Below are 25,110 nucleotides of genomic sequence, written 5' to 3'. Positions count from 1 at the left end.
ACAAGGCAGTCCTGAAACCAGGTTTCACAGGTTTCACTGTACAGGTTGTCCCCGACTTAAGATATAATCGAGTTACGATGAACTGCACTTAAGACTGTCAGTGTATCTGGATCATTGCATCTTCCTGGGAGGAAGTTATGGGAAAATGCATGCGAGGGATAGGGAAAAAATTACTGAGTTATGTGAACATGCTCCAAGCATTTGATCAGGATAATATGATGGAAGATATAGGTGGAAAAATCACCCATGTGGCAAAACAGTGAATTTAGTACATGATATTGTCAATGTGTAACAGCTCATAGATCAGGAAGAAGGGGAATTGACAGATCAGGACTTAATGGATTTTGAAGAGGAAAGAAATGCTGAAGAAGAAAGAAATAATGAGGAAGAGGAAGGAGAGAAGTGGTCCAAAAATCTTCCAGTGAAAGGATTAGCTGGAGTTTTTTTTCTAAACTAAATCAGGGGCTTCAGTTTCTTGAAAACATACACTCAAATGCTGATCACTTTGCTAAAGTCGACAGGTAAATTTGGGAAGCAATGAGATGTTACCTTGAAACATATGAAGAAAAAAAGAAAAGGACCATATAGACAACTCTCACTAATTTGACTAGTAATGCCATATGCATTCCCAAGGATAACTCAGATGATCCAGAACCTTCCACAAGTCAAGTTATTACCGAAACTGACAAAATACCAATGTTGTCCAACTCTTCTTCGTTGTCAGAATAAATTTTTATGATCTGTGTATTTTTTTAATGTATGTATGTATGTATGTACTGGAGCCCTGGTGGGCGCAGTGGTTAAAAGCTTGGCTGCTAACCAAAAGGTTGGCAGTTCGACTCCACCAGCCGCTGCTTGGAAACTCTATGGGGCAGTTCTACTGTCACACAGGGTTGCTATGAGTCGGAATCAACTCAATGGCAAGGTTTTTTTTGTTTGTTTGTTTTTACGTATGTATTAAAATATGTAAGTTTATACGTCGTGTTTCCAACCCCCAAAGACAAATAAAGTCAGTATTTATAAAGATACTGATAATAAAAGGCAATAATAATAAAAATAAAAATAAATGAATTATTCGACTTACATCAAAACCGACTTAAGATGGAGTCAGTGGATCGGAGCCCCGTGGTAAGTTGGGGACTGCCTGTATAAAGAGAACAGAGTGACGGAGACACACAAGGGGAAGACAGACACCAAAGAATGCCAAGGAACTTCAAGGATTGTTGGTAGCTACTAGATCTTGAAATAGACAATGAAGGACCTTCCCCTAGAGCTACATCCTGAATTCGGACTTCTAGCTCCCCAAACTGAGAAAATAAATTTCTGTTCTTTAAAGCTACTCATTTGTCATATGTTCGTTACAGCAGTGCTAGGTAGTAACTAAGACACTTGGCCAATGAGTTACAGTGGAGCAGAAGTAGCACAGCCCAGACTCAATTCTCATTGCCAGAGCGATGTATCTATTTGTTAAGTAGATTCCAAGGGTGTGTCCAGGAACCTGACTGAACTCTAGCCTTTCTCCCTCTCTCACGTTTCCAAATGGGGTTTATTCACAATCAACGCCAAGGGTAAAGTTGAAGGAGTGAGTGCCTTGCTTTTTTAAACATTGTATATTTTCCACATTTCTATTGTTAAAGAGAAACTGCATTTATAGACTATTGTACAAAGTTTAGTAGAGAAAGTTTTCTTTTTAGTTCATATATTAGGATGCAGTTTCCTATATATGAGCAATGTCTATATATAATTTCGATATGTAATACACAGCAACATCTGCAAAAGCTAGAACTCAGGTAAGGCAGAAACCTGTCAGAGAAGGAAAACTTAAATATTTTCCACCCATAGAGAGCAACAGAAAAGTGGGAGGACTGTACCCTGTCAGAGGTGGAAAATTTTCAAGACCCGGAAAAACAAGGCAGTCCTGTTGAGTCCCAGCTCTCACAGGTTTCACTGTATATAGACATACATATGTATATACCTTTATATATAAATCTGTGGATAAGCCCCTCATCTCGTATTTCCTCCTATGTCAGGAGTTTTCTTCCAATGAAACTAGTTCAAGTTTCTTTAATTTTCACTGGTGTAGAAAGTTAACATAACTAGCTGCTAACCAAAAGGTTAGAGGTTTGAGTTTACCCAGAGACACCTTGGAAGAAAGGCCTGGTGATCTATTTCTGAAAAATTAACCACTGAAAACCCTGTGGAGCACAGTTCTACTCTAGCACGCATGAGGGTGTCATGAGTCGGAGTTGACTCCACAGCAACTGGGTTTTTTTTTTTTTTAAGGTGACTATTGGGCAATTTAGACTCTGAGCTAATAGACTCCGGGCACATTGCTATCACTTTCTCTGAATGCTTTATAGTGATCCTCGGGTGGTCAGACAAAACTCCGCCGAGCACTGTCCTTACAGGGCCATTTCCTTGTGGCACTGACTGCAGGTGGAATGTTGGTTGCAGGTATACTAACGGCTACCCTCCTCCGGTGGCCTGTGCTCACCATCCACCAGTGAGACGCTCAGGCTGTGAAAGAAGATCACACCATCTGCTCTATGGAAACGTAACCCCCTTGGCTAAATCTCATACTAAATTTGGTTTCCCCACTTGACAAAGAAAACAAGGAGGAGGTCCAGGTGGGACCTTTTGGTCATTCCATCATTAGGAAGTTTTTTGGCCTCTTTTGCCCATCACCTACAGAGGGTATTAGTCTCTGCATGAGGGGGGAAGAGCTAGAACAGGTAGAATGCAGGTCTGTAGGTAGTGTGATAAACCACTGAAAGTGGGGTGTGGGGTAGAGTCAGTCTCTTATAATGGTGGCTATTTCCCCTTCTACCCCTTTCTTAAGGCCATTGGGGAAGCTTGACTAAACATCCCCACAGAGCTTAAACCACCACCACGCCCCCCCCCAAAAAAAAACAAACCCAAACCCTTTCCTGTTGGGTCGATTCAGACTCACAGCAGCCCCATGTGCTACCATAGGGTTTTCTTGGCTGTAATCTTTACGGAAGAAGAAGTCAGGCCTTTCTTCCGAGGTGCTGCTGGATGGGTTGGAACTGCCACTGCAAACCACCCAGGACCTCCGCAGAGCTTAAAAACCCAAAAATTATAGGTCTCAAAAGTTCACTGTTTTTCAATAATTTTCAGTTAATGTGTGTGTAGCACTTTTACATTGCTTTAGTTAATGAAATCCTCAAACATTCCACTGTGGTGTTATTATGCTTTAAAGGAGGGAATCTGAGTTTCCATCAACTCAACCCAGGATGAGTTTAGAGATCAACCGCATAAGGGACTGTAGAATTATAAGTTAAAAGAAACCTGGGCCTGCCACTCTAAAGCTAGACTCAGCTAGCACTCAATCTGTTTTCTTATGTCACTTATCACTGATCTTGCATATACTTGCTTATTTACCTGACTTATCTCACCTCCTAGATTCTAAGTTATTTAAAGACAAGATCTCTATCAGATTTATCTCTGCATCAGTCACAGTGCCAGCAGACCTGGCAGACCCCAAATTGGTTGGTGTTCATTAAATGAAGGAATGAATGAAAAAATCATACCCATTTCAGTTTATTCCTCTATATTGTATTTGGTTTCTATGAATACTCAAAACGATGGAAGCTAAGCTAGAGCTGTCATAAGGAAGACTCTCAGGACCTCCTACTCCTTTTTCATGAATATAAATGCCACCTGGGTAACTAGTGCCACAGCACTGAGGGCTGGGGGGACCTTTCACTTTCTAACTAACAAAAAGCTAGGGAATTCTTTCTGAAAAACTTGTTTAAGGCACCTGGATTTTTTAGTTATGCTATTGCTTTGCCCATCTTCCCTTCTTTTTAATTTCCAATTGTTCGTTCTTATTACATATTGTTCAAATACTTGGGTAAAAACATTGCTTTGCACTTCAGCTCTATGTATTTTGGGGCTGAAGATACATTAACTGGGCAGAAGGCTCAGCGTTTTATCTTTACTGCCTCGTAAATTGTTAATGCTCAAGTATCAAACCAGCAATAAGCCAGAGCTTGCCTATCAATCATCCTTTCCTCTTTGTTTATACTAACTAGAAACTTGAGTTGCAGTTTTTTCTTTCCTCCTTGTAAAAGAATCACAGGAACACAAGGGGAATGCAATGTGTAAATAAAAAAATGGACATACAGCATAAATTTCTTTTCGGATATTTTTTGGCCAGCCCCTCAAGCTTGAAACAGGCGCTACTATAGATGTGTCCGTGTGCATATTGGAAAAATAGAAAACTAAAGTCAGTTCAAACATTATTTGCACGTGTGACTGAATATAAAAGGAAATTTCAAGTCTTTTCGTAATATTAAAAATGATACTAAGAAAATTCCGTAAAATATATTCTTGGATCTAGGACAAAAAACTGAGCAACATTAGCGAACTGAGATGGGGTAAATGGAGAGCAGACAGGGATTTATCTCTAAAGGAAACAAACAAAAAAGATCACTTTAACTAGAGATCGGGTTTGCCTCGGGAGGCGAGGGGCTAACTCGCATTTTCGGATCATCTGAACACAGAGGGAAGCTTGGGTTTAAGCGAGGCATCCATTCCAGCTTCCAGCTCCCGGCAGGCAGGGTTCGCTCCCGGAACGGCGCCGGACAAGCCGCCCCAGCCCAGCCGAGCGCCAGGCGGAGCGCTGCGGGCGGGGAGGGCGCGCAGGGCGGACGCTGATTGACGGGGCGCGCGGTCAGGTGACCCGGGGCGCCACGTTCCCCCAGAGGATCCCGCAGTGGCCGCCGCGGCCCGGCTGGGGCCGAACCTGGAGCCGAGAGGGGCTGGGCTTCGCCAACAAAGTTGCTGGGCCGCCTGCGGCAGGGCAGGAGAGCCGAGTGGAGCGGGCGCGCTGGCGCAGCGCCGGCCTGCGGTCCTGATCTCTTTAGCCACCCAGGCGAGCGACCCCCGGGGGCCCGGACTCGAGACCCCTTCCAGAAAGGGTGGTGGAGCGCGCCCGGCCGGTCTCGCGCCCCACCCACCGCAGCCTCCTGCTCTCCTCTCCAACAAAGGGGCAGGCCCGGGGCGGGGAGGAGGAGGAGGAGCCGCCGGCTGAGGCCAGCCGCCCTAGCTCAGAAAGTTGTGGAGTCGCCTTTCCTCGGAGGAGGAAGCCGGCCGCCGCACCCGGCCGCGGGCTTTCTCCCGCGGAGGGACGAGGAGGAGCCTCCCGCCACAGAAGCCGATTGGGGAATGACGGGGAGCTGTTCCCCCCTTCTTCTGGGTCATTTCTGCAGACGGAAAACTCTCTAGTGCTTGGCAAACTTGGTGCCTTGGTGCCTGCCTGTGCGCCTGCTCCAGGTTTGCACTTGGATTTTTTGCTTTTGTTTTTGGCGGAACTACGGGGCAGCAAGATTGCACAAGTCCGAGCGTTTTTAATCGGGTGTCAAAAAAATATTTTTTCTTTCGGATCTAGTCTGGTTATCCACACTTCATTAAAAAAAATTGCACCACAAAACTCTCCACTCGCACCACTCCAGCGACTCCTACCACCCAAACACATCCAAAGGCGCCGTTCCCCGGCCGGGACGCAGCGGCGACAAGCAGCTAGGCGGCCCTAAGGGCACGGAGCAGGTAAGTCCATGCATTATTGAAGCCTCGGGCTGGTAATGTGACCACAGCCCCGAGGGACTGGGGCAGGGAAGGAGGGTGGACTTTTCTGCGGCTCTTGCCCAGGTATCGGCGTCCGGAGCTGCTTCGAAGTCTTTAGTTTAAAACGTAACCTTAACTTTTACGTGCGCTGTTCTTGGAACCTCATTTCAGCTCCCCTCGGCAGGCGAGAGAATGCCAGAAACGTGGAGAGAGTTCGGGCGAGAAGGTCGTCGGGATCCGTACTAGTTGCCAACGCCCCGAACTCCGACGAGTTCTGTACTGCCTCCTTGTCCCCCCAGTCGTGCCTCCCCCCGCATGGTTGACCGGGGCGAGTGTTCGTGCATCGCGCAGTGCGGGGCGCCGGGCCAGTGATCACCCAGAGGGGACGTGGCCGCCTAGGAGAGCTTGTCGCGCAGCTCCCAGCCCGGGAAGGCCGGGCCCCCGGGGCATCTGCAAGGAGAGGGTGGAGAGAAAGTGCTGTGTGGTCGACAGACAGGGGAGCGGCTCCTAGACCAGCCTCCTGGCAGGAAACGTGCTCGACCTCCCGCGGTTGCTGCGCCCTAGTGTGGGGCCCCGGAGAAGGTGGCGCGGCCACTACCACCCTGCCAGCGGCACCGGCGAGACTGGAGAGGGCGGGGGGCATAGTCCCGCGCGGTCGCCTCTTCTCTTTTTCCGGACTCTTGACATCTCTTGGAGCCTTGGTAGCGCAATGGCTAGGAAGGTCGGCGGTTCGAACCCACCAGCCTCTCCACGGAAAAAAGATGTGGCAGTCTGCTTCCTAAAGATTAGAGCCTTGGAAACCCCATGGGGGAAGTTCTACTCTGTCCCATAGGCTCACTATGAGTCGGAATCAACTCGCTGGCAAGGGGTTTTTTGGTTTGGCATCTCTTGCTCCAACTGACAAGGTAATTCATGGCTTTGCTGTGGCCCGGGGTCCGAGACTGGAGTTGCTCAAGGCTACTTACAAAACCAACAAAGCATTAGTTTTAGGCTGTGCAACTTTTAGAAGCAACTCTGTTAAAAGCAATTTCTTCAAGCCCAGATTACGAAAGGGACTCGTTCCAGAGTTGTTTCCAGGGGAGGGGAAACGCGCCCGACCTCCGAGGGCCGGAGGACTTTGGTTTTATTGAACTGAGGAGCTCGCAGTCTACTCCACGGCTGGGCTTTCTGTGGTGTCCCGGGGAGGTACTTTTTCCCAGCCTCCAGGTGGGCGAGAGGAGGTCTTGGCGTCACTGGAGCCGCCAGCGCCTCGCAGCTCGGTTCCCTATGCAGCTCTTGGGGGTGGGGGGTGGGGAGGTCCGTGCCCTGGGCGCTACAGCCAGAGTGCTCCGAGCATCGTGAGAGCGCCTTGGGCGCCCAGATTCCCTCCGCATCTGTCCTTTTGTAACTTGAACCGGCTTGGGACGCTAAGTGGCCCTCCCAGCAGGTTGCTGGTGGGCGCCGGGGACGAAGCCGGAGGAAGCGCTGCGGGCAGGCGGGCGTGGAGGAATGCGAAGCCTGTGAGTGCTTCAGCCTCCAGTGTACCAGGTGGGGAAGGCCAGGCTTTACTTGGAACCATTTTTCCGCCCCCTGTGCCAGCATTTATGCGACGGATGAGACAGCTGTTTAACGCTCCTTTGGGTGTTTACCTAAAATTTATTACCCCTGTAAACACTGTTAATCGCACTACTATTAACCTTCCCTGGAGCGCTTCCGAGGGTGAACGGCACTCAGCGGTTTTACTGTGTTTCAAGCAGAGCGGCATATTCATGCCCCGTTGGCTTTCCTTTCCATTGTCTCTAGCATTCCCAGGTTTGGGTTCCCAGTGTAGATGAATGAATAGTTTTTGTCCAATGACCTAAACCGTATTCCCATAGTTGCACATTATTGAATGGATACACCACACGCACATATACAGACTATTGCCATCGAGTCAATTTTGACTCATAGCGATCCAATAGGATAGAGTAGAACTGCCCCATAGGGTTTCCAAAGAGCAGCTGGTGGCTGCGCGCGCACACACACACACACACACACACACACACACATCTCTTCACATGGGGTTTTCATTAATCAGAATTGGAGGGCAATTAACAACAATATATATATTTTTATATTGTGTAACTCGCAAATTATTTTAAAATTTATAGGTTACTTTTGCTTTTAAGGTCGGTGCGCCCCCTCCACTTTCATCCCAGATTTATTGCCACACACTCTTGGCTTCTGGTTCATATGACAGCCAGAAACGTTCTGAAGAAAGAGTTGGTGAACGTTTATAGTTGAATGCATTGGTTTCAGTGAGAAGCATCTGGCTAAGCTTTGCAGAACATCATTATGAGGGAATGGAAAGTGGGCAGTGGTAACAAATTACACTTGTATAGGGCTTAATATATCCCATTTATTTATTTTCAGTTCCTCACCTAACTGTGTGGAAGATGGCATTCTCCATTTCATAGATGTGGAAATGGAGGGTCACATTGAGGCACATTGTTAGGGGTGAAGCTTTGATTCTCTCTCCTGACAGTCAGTTATAATCACAGCAGCCTTTAGTGATTTAGAAGGACATCTCCTTTGCCTTATGTTACTGAAACTGGAGTCCCCTCGCTGTAAGTGGTAACACGTGGCAGTCAGCGTCTATCACTGTTTAAATGGTCTTCTGTTATTCTCTCTTCCGCATTCTTTCCTTGTCCTCTGACCCCCTTTTCTGCTGCATCTTTGCAGCATGCAGGGGTTTTTGTTACCAAGAAGAGAAAATATGAGAAATTATCTTAATTAAGGACAGTGGCAAAATAAAGCATAATAATGAAGAAATATTACTGGTAATGTGCAAATGAAATAGAGTCCTGTGTAAACAGTTTACTTTTCTCTTTTATGCAGTGGGAAAAGTCTTTGGGAAGCACTGCTTGACTAAGACCAAATGTGAAGGAAAGCATTAGAAGTATCTCTCAACGGGGACACTTGCTTTCCAGTAAAGAGAATTTTTGTTGGAAAGACATTATTTTCCATAATAAAATTTTATATACATTCTTCTGAACATATTTTTGGTTCTTGGATATAATAAAATACATTTAAAAATTAAGCAAAGCTTTGTATTTTTATACGTGAAGAAAGGAACTAATCATGTAATAATTCGTGCAGGCTTAACGGTAGTAGAACAATGTAAGAAATAAAAGAAATTTTTTTATGCTGTCATAAAACATGGCAGACTGATGATCCAATCCATATATTCCTCCCTCCTGGAGAGTAAGTTCTTCTGGTAGGTTTAGCGATCTGTCACAATTTTGATCTGCCTCAAACTGTTTAACACTTTAAACTTTTTCTAATGTAATTTTAACCTCTAAATTATTAGAATACACCTTTTTTTCTGACTTGGTCAGGAAAATAATATAATTATTATATAACAGATAAATAAAATTTTATATATTATAAAATAATATGACCATATGTTGTATGTTACTGACTATGCAAAGGCATTCAACTGTGTGGATCATAACAAATTATGGATAATAATGTGAAGAATGGGAATTCCAAACAATTGCGCTCATGAACAACCTGTACTTAGACCAAGGGGCAGTCAGGAAAGCTGTGCATCAGGGTTGTATCCTTTCACCATACTTATTCAGTCTGTATGCTGACCAAGTAATCCGAGAAGCTGGATTATATGAGGAAGAATGGGGCATCAAGATTGGAGGATGACTCAACAGACTGTGATATGCAGGTGACACAACCTTTTTTGCTAAAAGTGAAGAGGACTTGAAGCACTTACCAACGAAGATCAAAGACCACAGCCTTCAGTATAGATTACACCTCAACATAAAGAAAACAAAAATCCTCACAACTGGACCAATAGGCAGCATCATGATAAATGGAGAATATACCGAAGTTGTCAAGCATTTCATTTTCCTTGGATCCACAATCAATGCCCATGGAAGCAGCAGTCAAGAAAAGCAGTAAAGAAATCAAACGACTCATTGCATTGGGCAAATCTGCTGCAAAAGACCTCTTAAAGTGTTAAAAAGCAAAGATGTCACTTTAAGGACTCAGGTGTACCTGACCCAAGCCATAGTGCTTTCAATTGCCTCATAATGCATGTGAAAGCTGGACAATGAATGAGAAAGACTGAAGAAGAATCTATGCCTTTGAATTGTGATGTTAGAGAAGAGTATTGAATATACTATGGACTGCCAGAAGAACAAACAAATCTGTCTTGGAAGAAGTACAGCCAGAATGCTCATTAGAAGCGAGGATGGCGAGACTATGTCTCACATACTTTGGACATGTTATCAGGAGGGACCGGTCCCTGGAGAAGGACATCAGGCTGGGTAGAGTAGAGGGTCAGTGAAAAAGAGGGAAACCCTCAACAAAATGGATTGACACTGTGGTTGCTACAATGGGCTCAGGCATAAGTGGTTGTGAGGATGGCGCAGAACCAGGCAGTATTTCGTTCTGTTGTATATAGGGTTGCTCTGAGTCGGAACTGACTCAGTGGCACCTAACAACAGCATGTTGTGTGTAACCTTGATATTACATATTATAAAATATTGTAATAAGTGAAATACAAAATTATATACAATTAAAATCTTAAATAAAATATTATATGTTAAAAAATAATAATACCATATGATGTGTCCTTGAATGAAAGGATTGAGTTGTCCAGGCCTGGCTAGCAGTAAATCCTAGTTCTGATATCTGTTGTAGTATGTGAATTAATATCCATCATCCACAGATTAAGGAGTCATGATGGCGCAGTGGTTAAGTGCTTGGCTACTAAATGAAAGGTGGTAGTTCCAACCCACCAGCTGCTCCTCAGGAGAAATATGTGGCAGTCTGCTTCGGTAAAGATTTACAGCTTTGGAAACCCTGTGGGGTAGTTCTACCCTATCCCATAAGGTTGCTGTGAGTCCGAATCGACTTGTTGGTAATGGGGTTGCTTTTATCTACAGGTTAACATATGATTAATTTATTTAGTTGTCATTTGGGCTACTCATAAGGGGCTATTGGCAGGATAGAGCCCAGTTGATGAACTGAAAATCAAATTATAATTCTGTTTGGGTTGTCGGGGCAGTGTGTTCCAGGGACCATTAGGACAATGTAGTACTCTAGCCATTGGCAGTCATAAAGAAGAGGTAGTACCCCCATTCTTTAAGTTCTGAAGATGTTTTTAACTAATTAATGACTAAAAATTAAAATTACTTTATTTGAGTGGTGCCTATACTTGGCAGAATTCATAGGTGTACCTTTTAGAATAAAATCTTTGTCAATGGATATAACAGATTAACTGTCCAGATTTACATCTTGAATCCAGACCACTCCTGCAATCCAGGCTTGCATATCCAACTGCTTTTTTGTCATCTTCTCTTTAGTATCCTGAACCTCTCATATCCAAAATCAATTCCCAAATCCTATTGACCTTTATTTAATATCTAAACGTCCCACATATTCACCTGTCTCTTTCCATCTATCCTTGTTTAGGACACAATCATTTCTTGCCTGTAATATTACAGTTGAAAGACTAGCACAACAAACACCCATATGCCCTTCACTTAGATTCCTCCATTATCGTTTTGTAATATTTACTTCATCTCTCTCTCTGTGTATGTATGCTCCCCTGTTTGAACTTAAGCTAAAGATATTATCACACTTCATTGGTAAATTTCACCTTCTGTTATGATCAAATCCATTCCCCCGCATAACCACAAAAACCATTAATCAGTGCTAAAGAAATTTAAGATTGATTTAATGATACTGTCTAATATATAGTCCAAATTTATATTTTTCAAATTATCTCCAAAGTGACCCCTGTAAGTTTTGTTTTTAAATTCTGCAGTCAGTCAAGGATTTCACCTGGTTGTCGTATCTGTTTAGTCTTCTTTACTCCACAAAGTTCCTCTTCCACTGGGTATTTTTGTTTTTCATGCTGCTGACAGTATTGAGGAGCCCTGGCTATGTGTTTTGAAGACTGCCCACAGTCTGGGTTTGTCAGCTAACGATAAGCTTCATGTTCAACATTTTTGCAAGGATACTGTGCAGATGACGTTGTGTATTTTTCATCGCATCACACAATGCTCCATTATTGGTCATGTCAAGTTGGATCCCTTGGTTAAGGTTAGGATTTTTCCCCCCAATGTTTATTATTAAAAAAATTAAAATATACAGAAGGGTTGGAGGAATTTTCATTCAACACCCATGTACTCTTGCCCTGGGTTCTTCAATGAACATTTGGCTATATTCTGCCAGAGTTCATTGGTTCCCCATGTATCACTCGGATACATCTCCAAGCCAAGATCTTTTAAAAAGCCAGATCTGATCACTTCCCTGCTTAAAAGGATATCCTGGATCCCCATTGCTCTTCAGATAAAGACCAAAAGCCTTGACATGGTCTCCACGGCCCTGTCCCTCCCTGCCTACCTCACCGACTTCACCAGGTATGCTCTCATCTTGCCTCTTTTCTCTCCAGAAACACTAGCCTTTGCTCAGCTCCTTGAATGCTCCATGATTCTTTCTGCCATTTCCCCTGGGAGGCTCTTAACTTTTTCTCTTCCTACCTCACTTTTTAGCTAATTAAATTCTTCTCATCCTTAAAGGCTGGGCTCAAATGTCCCTTATTCAAGAAAGCCTTCTCCAGTTTCCTAGGGTAGGTCAAATTCCTCTGCTGTATACTCATATTACTCTATGTTTCTCCTTTATACATTTGTAGCATATAGGTATTGTAATGAAATAATTCATTATATAATTAATTGCTTAGTGCCTATAAGCTACATGAGGGCAGGGGCCGTGTCTCTCGTCGATAGCCATACCCTTGTTTCCCAGATTAGTGAACCCATTGCGGTGGAGTCCATTCTGACTCATAGTGACTTGATAGGACACAGTAGAACTGCCCCATAGGGTGTCCAAGGAGCGGCTGGTGCATTTGAACGGCCGACCTTTTGGTTAGCAGCTAAATGCTTAACCACTGTGCCACTAGAGGTCCTAGACATGGTAGGCACTTAGTAAATATTTGCTGAGCAAATGGTTACTATATTTGTGTGTGTGTGTGTCTATATATGACTGTGTATTGTGTGCATTTATATAGTATATTCAGAGGGGGAATTGGTGGCTTGAACCCTGGTGGCGTCATGGTTAAGAATTCGGCTGCTGACCAAAAGGTCGGCAGTTTGAAGCCACCAGGCGTTCCTTGGAAACCCTGTGGGGAAGTTCTACTCTGTCCTATATGGTTGTTGTGAGTCGGAATCAACTTGATGGCAGTGGGTTTGGTTTCTGGTTTTATGTGGGAGATCCAGGTTCGGTTTCCCAGCAATGCATGTCATGCACAGCCACCACCTGTCTGTCAGTGGAGGCTTGCATGTTGCTATGATGCTGAGCAGGTTTCAGCAGAGCTTCCAGTCTAAGACGGATGAGGAAGAAAGGCCTGGAGATTTATTTCGGAAAATTAGCCAGTGAAAACCCCTGTGGATCACAATGGTCCAATCTATGGCTGATTGTGGGGATGTCATAGGACCAGGCAGTGTTTTGTTCTGTTGTACGTGAGTTCCCATGAGTTGGGGGTCACCAGGAGTCCCTGTCTCAATGGCAGCTAACAGCTACGATATATATTCAAGTCAATACTTTCCCTTTTCTTTTTAGGTATTGATGTCAAGCAGGACCATTATAGAAAATTAAAAGTCTTAAAAAGAAGACCTGATAAAGTCGTTGGATTGCGTTGAAGCTCAGTGAAGATGGCCAAATATGGAGAACATGAGGCCCAGCCTGACGATGTGCAGAATGAGTTCAGTGACATCATTAAGTCCAGATCTGGTAGGTAATGGAAGCTTAAGAAAATTCTGGATTGTTATGTGTAAACTGTTTAGAAGACCCAAGTTTTTTGGCTTGGTTTTGCGGCATTCTTGTGAGGCAAACTTCTTTTGAGAAGCTTAGCTCTGACAAAGGATGATTGTATTGTAAAAGGTATGGTCTCTAAGTGGCCTATCTGAATTTCTCAACATGATTTTGTCTCATTGTATGTTGACTGGCCTTGCTTGGTGAAACTGCTACCTGTAGCTGACTGCTGTTTATTTAGAAGAGTACCCCATTAAACACAAAAATACAGCTAGGCTTTTTTTCCCCCTGAAATTAAAGGGATTATATGGTTAGAATAGGAAATAGCATAGTTTCTGGCAGGATGGATCTTCTCAGGTTTTGACTCCATTTCCATATATCCTAACCTTATCCTTTCACTTCCTTTTTGAAACTTCTTATGTGCCTTGTCAAGGTACAGTTTTCACCTAGGTAATCCAATAAACTAGACTAAAACAGATTAATGATTTTTGTATGAACATTTTAATTAGGAACCTTAGTGTACTGCCCCATCCCCCGATCTTTTTATATAGCCAAGTGCTTTTTGACTGTGGCTGTTCAAATAAATCAACTAGGGGTTTTTTAAAGAATGCAGATACATTGGCTCCACTCCAGACCTATTGAATAAGAATTTCTGTATTTTTAAAAAGCTTTAGATATGATCCTGAGACAAAGCCAGGAGTAAGAACTGCTGATTTAACTTAGTAATAACTTGAATGGTGATTACTTCAAGCCTTGTTGGATTCTGCAGAAAGTTTCTGCTCCCTCAGGAGAACTTGCCCCTCTGACTAAGTTTTTGCAGGCTCAAAGGGCAGGGCCTTTCTGAGCTTTGGAAATCACACAGAGCCCTGCCCTGGGTGTGAACACTTTACTTAAGTATCTTTGAGTGTTACTTTGAGATATAAAATTACATCCAGTGTCACTTTAAAAGCAAAAAAGGAACCCAAAGCCTTTTTTTATTTTGCTCTGCAAACCATCTTTATATCAGGAGCTTATTCTTATTATTTGAAACTGCAGAAGTATGCATTGAAACAAACTCTTAAGTTAACTGCCTTAATATACACTTTTTCCCCCCACTATACTGGTTGGTTGGTGAGGGCGTTGGTTATTACAGACTTGGCTCTAATATGTAGTGATTATTATGTAGGTTGAAGGATCTGTTGGAGGTTCAGCTTAATATCCTATTTTAAAACATGCTTTGAGAACGTTTTATTCCTCTAAAATTATTTTGCTTTTTAAGTGTCTTGTTATTATAAAGTACTGTCTTCTTAAGAGTACAGAATGTATGTCCAAAAATATATAAATGTAACAAAGAGGAAAATGGAACAGAGACCATTTATTGCATCTGTGCTTGTCATGTTCTATAAATTGTGACGAGGTATATTCTTAAACACTTTCTGAGTCAATCTCCATTACAGTAAGACATTCGATATTTATAACTATGTACTTTAACCATGTTCATAAAAAAGTAATTATATAACTTTAAAAATAAGGGGTACAGGTGATGAGCACATATACTTCTGACAGTTCTTTAAATATGAAATTATTGTTTAAAAAGGGTAAGTACTCTCATACACTGCTTGGGGACAGTTTGGCAAAACATGTTTTTAAACACTTGCATACCAGTTGGCCCAGTGATCCTATTTCTAGGGATTTTTCCGAGGGAATAAGCAAAGATGTACATACAAGGAGTTGATCACAGTGTTATTTATAATAATATATATAATATATTATTGTAATTAAAGTATGTATTTTAATTAAAAAATTTTAATTTAAATTTTGAAGAATTATTCCTGTAAAACAAAACATTTTAAAATATTAAAATACATTATATATATAAAAGAAAACCACACCCACTGCCATCAAGTCAATTCCAAAATAGATATATATAACATAACATCATTCATAAAAATCCAATAGTGTGAATTGGTTAAGTCATTATTTCACAAAGTGTTATGAAAGGAGCACAAGTGCTAGGATAGATAATGTGTAATTCAAAAAAGGATTCATGTTCAAAAAACTTCAGGAAATAGTGGTTTAAATCTACACTGTTCTTTTACTGTAGGACATCTGAACAATATAGAATCTCAGCAGGGCTAATTAAATTAGGATTTGTCCATAAAGTAGATTATACATTTATAAAAATGATATGTATACATATACATACGAACATGGACTGTGTTCTTAATATAAGTAAAAATATATGTGCAATAGTAGCCGATTTATGTGAACATTTTTTTTGTTGTACTTTAGGTGACGGTTTACAGAACAAATAGTTTCTCAGTAAACAGTCAGTACACATATTGTTTTATGACATTGGTTAACAACCCCACGACATGTCAACACTTTCCCTTCTTGACCTTTTATTTTTTTTTGGGAAAATATACATAGCCAAAGATACACAATTTCAAAAATTTCTACGTGCACAGTTCAGTGACATCGATTATGTTCTTCCAGTTGTGCTGCTGTTCTCACTTTAGATGAAGGTTTACACAACAAAACAGTTTCTCATTAAACAGTACACATGTTGCCCTATGACAATGGTTAACAGTCCCATTACATGTCAACACTGTCCTTACTCAACCTTGGGTTCCCTATCACCAGCTTTCTTGTCCCCTTCTGCCTTCTAGTCCTTGTCCCTCGACTGTTGTGCCTCATTAGTCCCGTTTTGTTTTATGGGGCTGTCCAATTCCCAGCTGAACAGTGAACCTCGGAAGTGACTTCACCACTGAGCTGAAAGGGTGTCTGGGGGCCATACTCTCGGGGTTTCTCCAGTCTCTTTCAGGCCAGTAAATCTGGTCTTTTTTGTGTGTGTATGTGTTAGAATTTTGTTCTACATACTTCTCCAGCTCTGCCCAGAACCGTCTGTTGTGATCCCGGTCAGAGCAGTCAGTGATGGTAGCTAGGCACCATCTAACTGTACTGGACTCAGTCTGGTGGAGGCCTTAGTAGCTGTGGTCCAGTAGTCCTTTGGACTGATCTTTTCCTTGTATCCTGTTCTCTTCATTCTCTCTTGCTCCGGATGGGGTGAGACCAGTGGAGTATCTTAGCTGGCTGCTTACAAGCTTTTAAGACCCCAGGTGCTACTCACCAAGGCAGAATGTAGAACATTGTCTTTATAAACTGTGTTATGCCAGTTGAGCTAGATGTTCCCTGAGACCATGGTCCCCACAGCCCTCCACCCAGCAATTCAGTCTCTCAGGGAGTTTAGATGTGTCTGTGGAGCTTCCATGACCTTTCCTTTTACAAGTTGTTCTGGTTTCCCCAGTATTGTGTACTGTCTCACCCTTCACCCAAGATACCACTTATCTATTGCCTATTTAGTATTTCCCCCCCACCCCTCCCATCCCTTGTAACCAACAAAGATTGTTACTTTTTGTGTGTAAACTTTTTCATGAGTTTTTACAATAGAGGACCTATACAATATTTGTCCTTTTGTGATTGACTTATTTCACTCAGCATAGTGTCCTCCAGTGTGAACAACTTTTTTGCAAAAAAAACGTTTAGCAGTGTATACACTAAAATGTTAATAGTGGTCATCTCTGCATGTTGGGATTATTATTATTTTTATTTTACTCATATGTATTTTCTAAACATCTTCAATGAACCTGTATTACTTAGTTCTTATATTTTTAAGGGTTCTCAAATTGCTTAGAATATTTTCATGCCAGGGCTATGACTCTTACTTTTTGCCTGTGGCACCTACTTCAAAACACGTTGGAAATTTAGCTGTTGCATATCTGAGATGTGAATCACATTCTTTTGGCTGGATGATGTTGCAAAAGACAGTAGATAAATTTGGATTTGAATGGATTTATTAGTCCTAGAGGAGCTGTGGTGACGAAGTGATTAAGCCCTTGGGTGCTAACCAAAAGGTTAGCAGTTCAAATCCACCAGCCTCTTCGGGGCAGAAAGATGTAGCAGTCTGCTTCTGTAAAGATTGCAGCCTTGGAAACCCTATAGGGCAGTTTTACTCTGTCCCGTAGGGTTGCTATAAGTCAGAATTAGCTCGATGGTATGGGGTTATAGGCCCAGGCTTGCTTTCTGGAAGGCACTTTTTTGATTCTTTTAAGGTAAATGCTTAGTATGCAGTGGTAATGTCTCATGTTACTGCAAGACTTACATATTGAAAAGAGATTTTTAGTCCAGGTTAAGATGAAGGAATCATCTACATATAATAAATATTTTTAAAAGATCCTCCTTGGATGTGTTCTTTGCTGAATTTGTTGCTTTTTCATTTTTTTTTTTTTTTTTTAAGGAATGTTTTCCTAAAGGGGTATTTTGATTCTAATCTGCTTCTCTAGATTTCTTCTCTTTGAGCGATTTTGTATTTGTATATTTGTATGTGTATGGAGAGGGGAGATTGGGGTGGAAAGAAACTAACGTTGAGTGTATATAGATAATTTAATCTCCTGGTTTATGAAAGTTCAACCCCTTCCCCCAATCGCTGAGTTTCATTCAACAGTCTGAAAGCCTGGCATAATAAAAATATTTGCACATTTTATGTTAAACTATTAGGATTGTTTATATTGCCCTCATTTAGTATTAATTTGCTTCATCCTGTGTGTGAGATTTTTTTTTTTAAAGCTACATTCACCATCTAAATGAAAATATGATGTTATGAAGGTTAGGTGATGAGATGTTGGTGTTAGGTGCTGTCGAGTCGATTCTGACTCCTGGTGACCCCATGTGTGCAGAGTAGAACTGTGCTGCATTGGGTTTTCAATGCTGTGACCTTTCGGAAGCAGGTCGCCGGGCTTGTCTTCTGAGGCACCTCTGGGGAGGTTTGAACCTCCAGTCTTTTGGCTAGTAGTCGAGCACCTAACCGTTTCTTCCATCCAGGGATCCTATAGTTTCAGTAATAGAAAAGTCATACATTTATTTATGGTTGTAATACATTTGCCTTGAATTTGGGTAAATTATTGAAAAAGACTTGAAAGAATCGTGACCTTTCTTTTTTTAACTTAAACCAGTTGTGGTTGAGTCGACTCTGACTCATGGGGACCCCCGTATGTCAGTAGAAGTGTGCTCCATAGGATTTTCCGTGGCTGATTTTTTGGAACTAGACCACACCATCCTTCTTCTGATGTGCCTCTGGGTGGACTCAACCTCCAGCCTTTCGGTTCACAGCCAAGCCCTTTCACTGTGTGCACCACCCCGGGACTCCCTTCTCTAATTTACAGACATGTAAGTCGAGTTCGTCATCAATGACTGCATCACTGGCAGCTTCAAGTAGTAGACTTCAGGAAGCTTAAGAAACCAGTAAATATTTTGAGAGAGTAGGCCAAAACTGTGAATTTTTAAAAAGTGAAATATATTGCCAATGAAGTATGTGATGAATAAACTTCCACTTAGAGCACTTTAAACATGAAATGTTAAAGTGGTTTGGGATGCATATAAAAGTAAAACAGTACTCTTACTGTTATTTCATTCAGTCAGTAGCTAACGCAATTTAAATCTAGTTGTATAGAATAAGTCATTCTTTTCTGTTATTCTCAGTGCTGCTGTGGTGAGTTTTAGCCCAGAGGCCGCTAAAGAGGCCTCTGGATACCCATGTGGCAACTAGATGCATGTGGAGTTTTTGACAACCCAGAGATTAGAAATGTAGACTCTCAGATAGGAAAGAACCATTTGTTGAATTAATTAGTCAGGTAGGCTCTACCTTGTTGTATGACTCAGTGTATTCTTTAAAATTTCATGAGCAGGAAGCCTGACTATAATAATTCCATGATTTCTTCCTTCACCATTTCTCTTCTTGTCTAATCCTGGAATCTAAGAGGGAAACCTTAGAGGCCTAACTTAGCCAGGCCTATGATGTGGTCACCAACCTCTGCTTGCACACCTTCAGTGATGGGAATGGTGATGATGATATAATTCTAGCAGTTTCAATTTATTTAATGCATACCGTGTGCATATATGGTGCTAAGAGTTTAATCCTCACTACTACCGGTTTATAGACGATGAATCTGAGCCACACAGAAGTAATTTGCTGCACTAGCCTGCTTACTCTTTCTCCAAAAGGCCCAGTTATGCCGACCTCAGGACCTTTGTACACCCCTCTTCCTCCTATCTTTGCCTGGCTGGCTCCCCCTGTCATTTAGATCTAGGCTTAAATGTCACCTCCTCAGAGAGATCATCCCTGCTGACTTTAGAAAGTCACCCTCCCCATCACTCTTGATTGCATCACTATATTTAAGTTCCCATATTGTCCTCATCACTTTCTGATACTCTTCTTGTTTTGTGTATTTGCTAATGTCATATCCACTAGAATTTAACTCCACAAGAGCAACGACCTATACACCCCTGGTGCCAAGCCCAGGGCCCAGCTTATAGTAAGTGAGCCATAGGTATTTATTCAATGAAAAAGGCTACAGAGCTAGAAAGACCAGAGCTGGGATTAGAACTCAGGTGATCTGACTTCTAGAAACCCTACATTTCATTGACCTCTGCATAGTGAACAGAAAGGATCCCTGGTGGCACAATGGCTAAGCTCTCAGCTGCTTACTGGAAGGATGGCAGTTCAAACCCATCAGCCATACCGCAGGAGAAAAGACCTGGCGATCTGCTCCTGTAAAGATTACAGCCTTGGAAACACTATGGGGCAGTTCTACTCTGTCCTCTGGGGTCGCTATGAGTCAGAATTGACTCAAGAGCAGCGGGGTAAACATACAGTCATTTTGTGCCTACCTCTGGCCCTTACAAATTTTGCACTGTATCAATTAATTATTACGCATTCCTTCTGCTCCTGCCTTCAAGTCACCAAGGATGGGACCCTGGGCTGTGAGGTAGAGCTTCTCTAGGTCCCTGGTTGGCATCACAGCTCTGTTGGGGGAAAGCCAAGTGCAGGAGGCACAGCCTGCTGCTTCCAGGCCTTTCCTGGCCCTTCCTTACTTTTGGCTCTGGTCTCTTTCTTTCTCCATTGAGAGCTAGCAAAGGAGAAGATATCAGAGGACAAGCAGTCCTCTGGGTGGAAGGTAGAAAAATTGATAACCTGTCCCTGACGTGAGTTCCCATTTCTCTTTTCCCCTGACTACTGCTCAAGGCTTTTAACTGCTGGTGAAAAAGGTAGTGGATTTCAGACACACTGAGATTTGGCACAGCTTAAATCCTGGTCTGATGCCTAGATAGGTATCTGTGGTATCTGTGGTATTGAAAGAGTTGGTAGAGGTGAGTGGGGGAGGGAGGAGAAGGGAGACCAGTCAAATAAAAATAAAGCAAATTACTTAATACGGAATATTACACCTGGTTACGTTTATAGCAGCCTCCTAAAAATATGCTATATTTGGAATACGGCAAAGCTTGCTTAACACGATTTGGTTTTATGAAAATTATGAGGAAGTTACCTTGTTTGTATAATTTTCAGAGATCTTTCTTTAGGAAAGACAGTGGTTAAGTTGTATTTAGGAAGTCATTGATCTCCTTCTCTGTTTCCATTTAAAGAAATATTTGTAAGGGTTGTTTTTCCTAAAGAGCTTGAGGGGTTGTGAAAAATAGCTCCTTTTTTTTTTTTTCCTTCCCCTAAAGCTTTACTTGGCTGGAATACCTGTGCTTTGAGGGAAGGTCTTTGGGCAGGTTTGTTTTTTTCCACAAACCCTGGAGACTGATGGCGATGGATAGTAACGCTGATGGAAATTCAACTCTGGTGGAGGAGAACAGCTATTCTTGTAATGGGTACTAAAATATTCCTAGTTTTGTTAGCTCATTTTACTAAAGTAGTACAATCATAAGAAAGTTTTCTGTGTGACCGTGATTCTCGTGACCTGTTACTGTGGTTTTGAAACCTTTAGAGGAGATCTGTCCATGACTGGAAAGTGTGAATTGCTGAGAACGATTCTAAGCAAAGAATGTGTGTTAATAGTATAGACAAAGTGGACAATTGAATTTTATTGAACTTCATTTGAACCCAGACGTTTGAACTAGATGCTGGTATGATGACTTTCTGGAAACAAGGGAACATGCAAGACATTTGAGCAGTTGTAAATATTAGTTAAAATTTTATTTCAGCATTTGAGAAAGGCTGCTCAGAAGTATCAGATGTATTAGCTAGATTATTTTTTGCCTTTAACCTGTGTGTAGAAAAATAGGGGTTTGTTATTTTATTATTTTTGTATGCTTTAAATGTTTAATGATATATAAACTCATTTTAGTATTTCAAATATGAGTCAGTGTGAGGGGTTTCTAATCTGTACTTACTTGTGAGATAATAATGTGTGGAATAAGATGTCTAAACCTTGATCCCGGGTTTTCACTTTTGCTTGCTTTGCCCGAGGGATTAGATGTGTCAGCTCCAGGAAACAGGTAAAGTTCCCAGCATCCATGCAACACTCCAGTCTTCTCACTTGTGCCTTTGAACAATCAAAAATAACAACAACAACAAAACAAAACAGTTGCCTTTGAGTCGACTCAGACTCATGGGGATCCTACGTGTGTCAGAATAGAATAGTGCTCCATAGGGTTTTGAATGGCTGATTTTTAGGAGGTAGATGGCCAGGCCTTTCTTTTGAAATGCCTCTGGGTGAACTCAAACTTCTAACCTTTTGGTTAGCAGCTGAGCATGCACCCCCCGGGGACTACAAACAATCAAGTAACTCAAGTTTACTTATGTCTTGCAAGGCTGTCCCTGGTTGGTGCAAATGGTTAAGCGCTTGAGTGCTGGCTGAAAGGTTGGCTGTTTGAACCTACCCAGAGGCACCTCGGAAGACAGGCCTGGCAATCTGCTTCTGAAGTCAACTCAATGACAACTGACAACAACAACAATTTATATCCGGTGTGGTTTCTCTATCAGAAGCTTGATCTCTTGGCCAGGTTTAATAAAGGGAATTGTTTGTGCATGCCTATCTGGCAGCTAAGATTAAGGTTTGGAGTGATATAACCTCACAGAGGTTTTGAGAACTCAATTTCTTAAAAAAAAAAAAAAATCAGTTCTGTCTGTCACAACAGTTGGATAACAACATGTAAAGCAAGAGAATAACATTTTTGAATATTTTCAAATGGACTTTTTTTGGATGGGTGGGTGGCTGGCTGGTTATAATTATTTATGTCCTGTTTAATAATTTTAGTATTTAATTTTGTAACAAAATTTTTTTTCAAAGACCAGAAAAAAGCACATAATGCCATTTCTGGTGTAGCGGAGAAATCCAATTAAAAAAATATGACTTTACGCTTTTTTTAAAAGTGGTACACCTTTAAAATAAATGAGTCTATTGTAGTTTGAAAAGTATTATCTGTTTAGGTTTTCTTCTCTAATTCCATAATTTTAATATCTGCAAATTTCTTTAATTCCATTTTATAATTAAGATTTTATTATACATTATTTATGTGAAGAGGATTGTGGGAGAAGTTGCATTTTGAGGTTGACACTAATTGATTGGTTCTCTTGCTCCTTAACAGCTATGTGTGAGTCATGTTATTATTTAACACTGCATACATTTATGTGTGTGTTTTAATTTTGAAAATTGGGTTTCAGGCTTGTCATGTATGGAATTCTTAACTTAGGCTGCATGTCAGAACCATCCCTTGGGATTCTGATTCAGTTATTTGGGATGGGGTCCAGGCAGCTGTAGTTTTAACAAGCTCTGTGGGTTAGTCTCCTTAGTACCATTGATTTATAGACAAGGAAGGCAGGTTAACATTCTTGGAACTGAAGTGAAAGTGGTATGTGCGTTTCAGAGGAGTAAGAATGGCTGTAGTCAAATGTTTAGATTATTTCTACTTACAGACACTTTGCTTTAAACAATTTGAAAAGGTAATGAATTTCATGGTATTGGGCATTTTTTCCTTTTGCCCTCTATTTTGAAGTGTTTGGGTTGTGTTGAGCAAAGGTAAAGCTGAGAAAAGTGGGTCAGGAGAATGACAAAACTTTGTGCATTTCTTATTGTGGCCCATTGGACCAGAAGATCCTGCTATGATGCAGAAATACCTCTTCATTGAATTCCCGGGTCTTCTGCCTCAGTGTATTTAACCTCTTCTCGCTGTGAGAGGGAAGTCATATCCTGAATTCTTAGGTAGGCGGGAGGATGGAATCTTCTGATCAATTCGTTGTAAAATCTTACTGTGTACATCTTCTAAGAAATGATTTTTCTAAGACAGCTTTAAAAGGATTATGTGTTTTTGATTCATGATGGGGGAAAAAAAAACCCACATCCATCCTTTATATTTTATTCTAATTTTCATATCTTCTTTAAGGTTAGAGAAAAGTATTACATATGTATTTGCCTTCTTGTTTTTATAAGCTTAAATAGGTGACATCTGGTACTTTTATTTAATGTAATTATACTTCCTTTTGAAATAAAATAATCTGGTTACATTCTTTTAAAATGCGTGGATTTTAAAAGATGAGTAATGATTTTTATGTGAAAGATGAATTAAGAAGTGAAGGGAGTTATGGAACACCACAGAAAGTCCCCTGTGGGTCTATAAATACAGCCCAGTGGTCATCTTGTGATGCCCTTTTATTGTTAACAAAACAAAATCAAACAAACAAAACCCAAATCTCTTACAGACCTTGGGTTTCTTGCAGTTATGCCTTTGAGTGCTCATCTTTAACCTCTTGGAAGGTAAAGGAAGGGATCTTCATTTCTTTATTGATTGAACAGCTTTCAGAGTGGTTTGAGATACATGATAGCTTGTTGGTATGACATTGTGTGGAATTGAGGTCACGTCTCAGAATTTAAGGGGACCTCTTTCTGGGGGCATTTCTAAGATTGAGGATTATAAATGGAGCACGTGGGAAGGCCTGAGTGGGACAGTCATTTATATTTAAACAGAGACTTTTGTGCAGAGGTTAGCCCTGTTAACTGTTGGGTAAGGTACCATTTAGGAGGGAGCTTTTTCAGATGTGCTTCTTCGAAAGAAAGAGACAGAAAATAAAACCTGTAAAGCTGACTCCAAAACAGACAGACTTAAAAGCAAAATTGATGCCAAGTTGTAAATGATCTATTTTGCAAACTGAATTGTTATACTGGCAGTTTTAAACTTATATTGTCTTTTAACAACTAAAATGCAAATATTGACTCGAAAGCTGGGAGAATGAATCTGTTATTTAATGTTGAAGGCTCCTGGTCTTAACCAAAAGCCACCTCCTGGGAGTCTCTTCAGTAAAACTCTGTGAGTATTCTAGCTTACTCTTCTACCACAAATAGTTACTTCATAGATGTTTAGAAAATTTCATACTGCAGAATGTAAAGATATTTGTTTGTTTTTACATGTAACATGTTGTTGTTAGATGCCTTTGAGTCAGTTTCGACTCATAGCAACCCCACAATTGTGCCATCCTCACAATTGTTATGCTTGAGCCCATTGTTGCAGCCACTGAGTCAGTCCATCTTGTTGAGGGTCTTCCTGTTTTTCACTGACCCTCTACTTTACCAGGCATGATGTTCTTCTCCGGGGACTGGACCCTCCAGATAACATGTCCAAAGTATGTGAGATGAAATCTCGCCATCCTCGTTTCGAAGGAGCATTCTGGCTGTACTTCTTCCAAGACAGATTTGTTCGTTTTTCTGGCGGTCCGTGGTATATTCAGTATTCTCCACCAACTCTGTAATTCAAACACATCAATTCTCCTTCAGTCTTCTTTATTCATTGTCTAGCTGTTGCATGCATATGAGGTGATTGAAGACACCATGGCTTGGATCAGGCGCACCTTAGTCCTTAAAGTGACATCTTTGCTTTTTAACACTTTAAAGAGGTCTTTTGCAGCAGATTTGC

General features: G+C 41.5%; 1 protein-coding gene and 1 long non-coding RNA gene across 6 annotated transcripts in view; one reads left to right on the top strand and one right to left on the bottom strand.

Moving 5' to 3' along the window:
- UTRN (utrophin) overlaps positions 1 to 25,110 on the top strand; it is a 627,344-nt gene that overhangs the window by 1,655 nt on the left and 600,579 nt on the right. The window contains exons 1-2 of one of the 4 annotated variants that reach the window (XM_023729345.1): positions 5,075 to 5,571; positions 13,192 to 13,362. In XM_023729345.1, the coding sequence (XP_023585113.1) occupies positions 13,284 to 13,362 (79 nt within the window). In that variant the 5' untranslated portion in view covers positions 5,075 to 5,571; positions 13,192 to 13,283. Of the gene's footprint in view, positions 1 to 5,074; positions 5,572 to 13,191; positions 13,363 to 25,110 lie in introns of those variants that run through there. The other 3 variants (XM_004368852.2, XM_023729352.1, XM_023729384.1) reach the window with 3 other exon arrangements.
- The window catches only part of LOC111820176 (uncharacterized), a 16,748-nt gene continuing 12,572 nt past the window's right edge, over positions 20,935 to 25,110 (bottom strand). Inside the window, exons 3-4 of one of the 2 annotated variants that reach the window (XR_002823724.1) lie at positions 21,595 to 21,746; positions 20,935 to 21,467 (exon numbers count right to left, since the gene is read on the bottom strand). This is a non-coding gene — a long non-coding RNA (uncharacterized LOC111820176). Of the gene's footprint in view, positions 21,747 to 25,110 lie in introns of both variants that reach the window. The other variant, XR_002823723.1, reaches the window with a different exon arrangement.

The sequence above is a fragment of the Trichechus manatus genome, unplaced genomic scaffold (genome assembly GCF_000243295.1).
Source record: "Trichechus manatus latirostris isolate Lorelei unplaced genomic scaffold, TriManLat1.0 scaffold00002, whole genome shotgun sequence".
Taxonomy (NCBI): Eukaryota; Metazoa; Chordata; class Mammalia; order Sirenia; family Trichechidae; genus Trichechus; species Trichechus manatus.
Note: the sequence above shows the minus strand (reverse complement) of the source record. Positions and strands in the feature narration are given on the sequence as shown.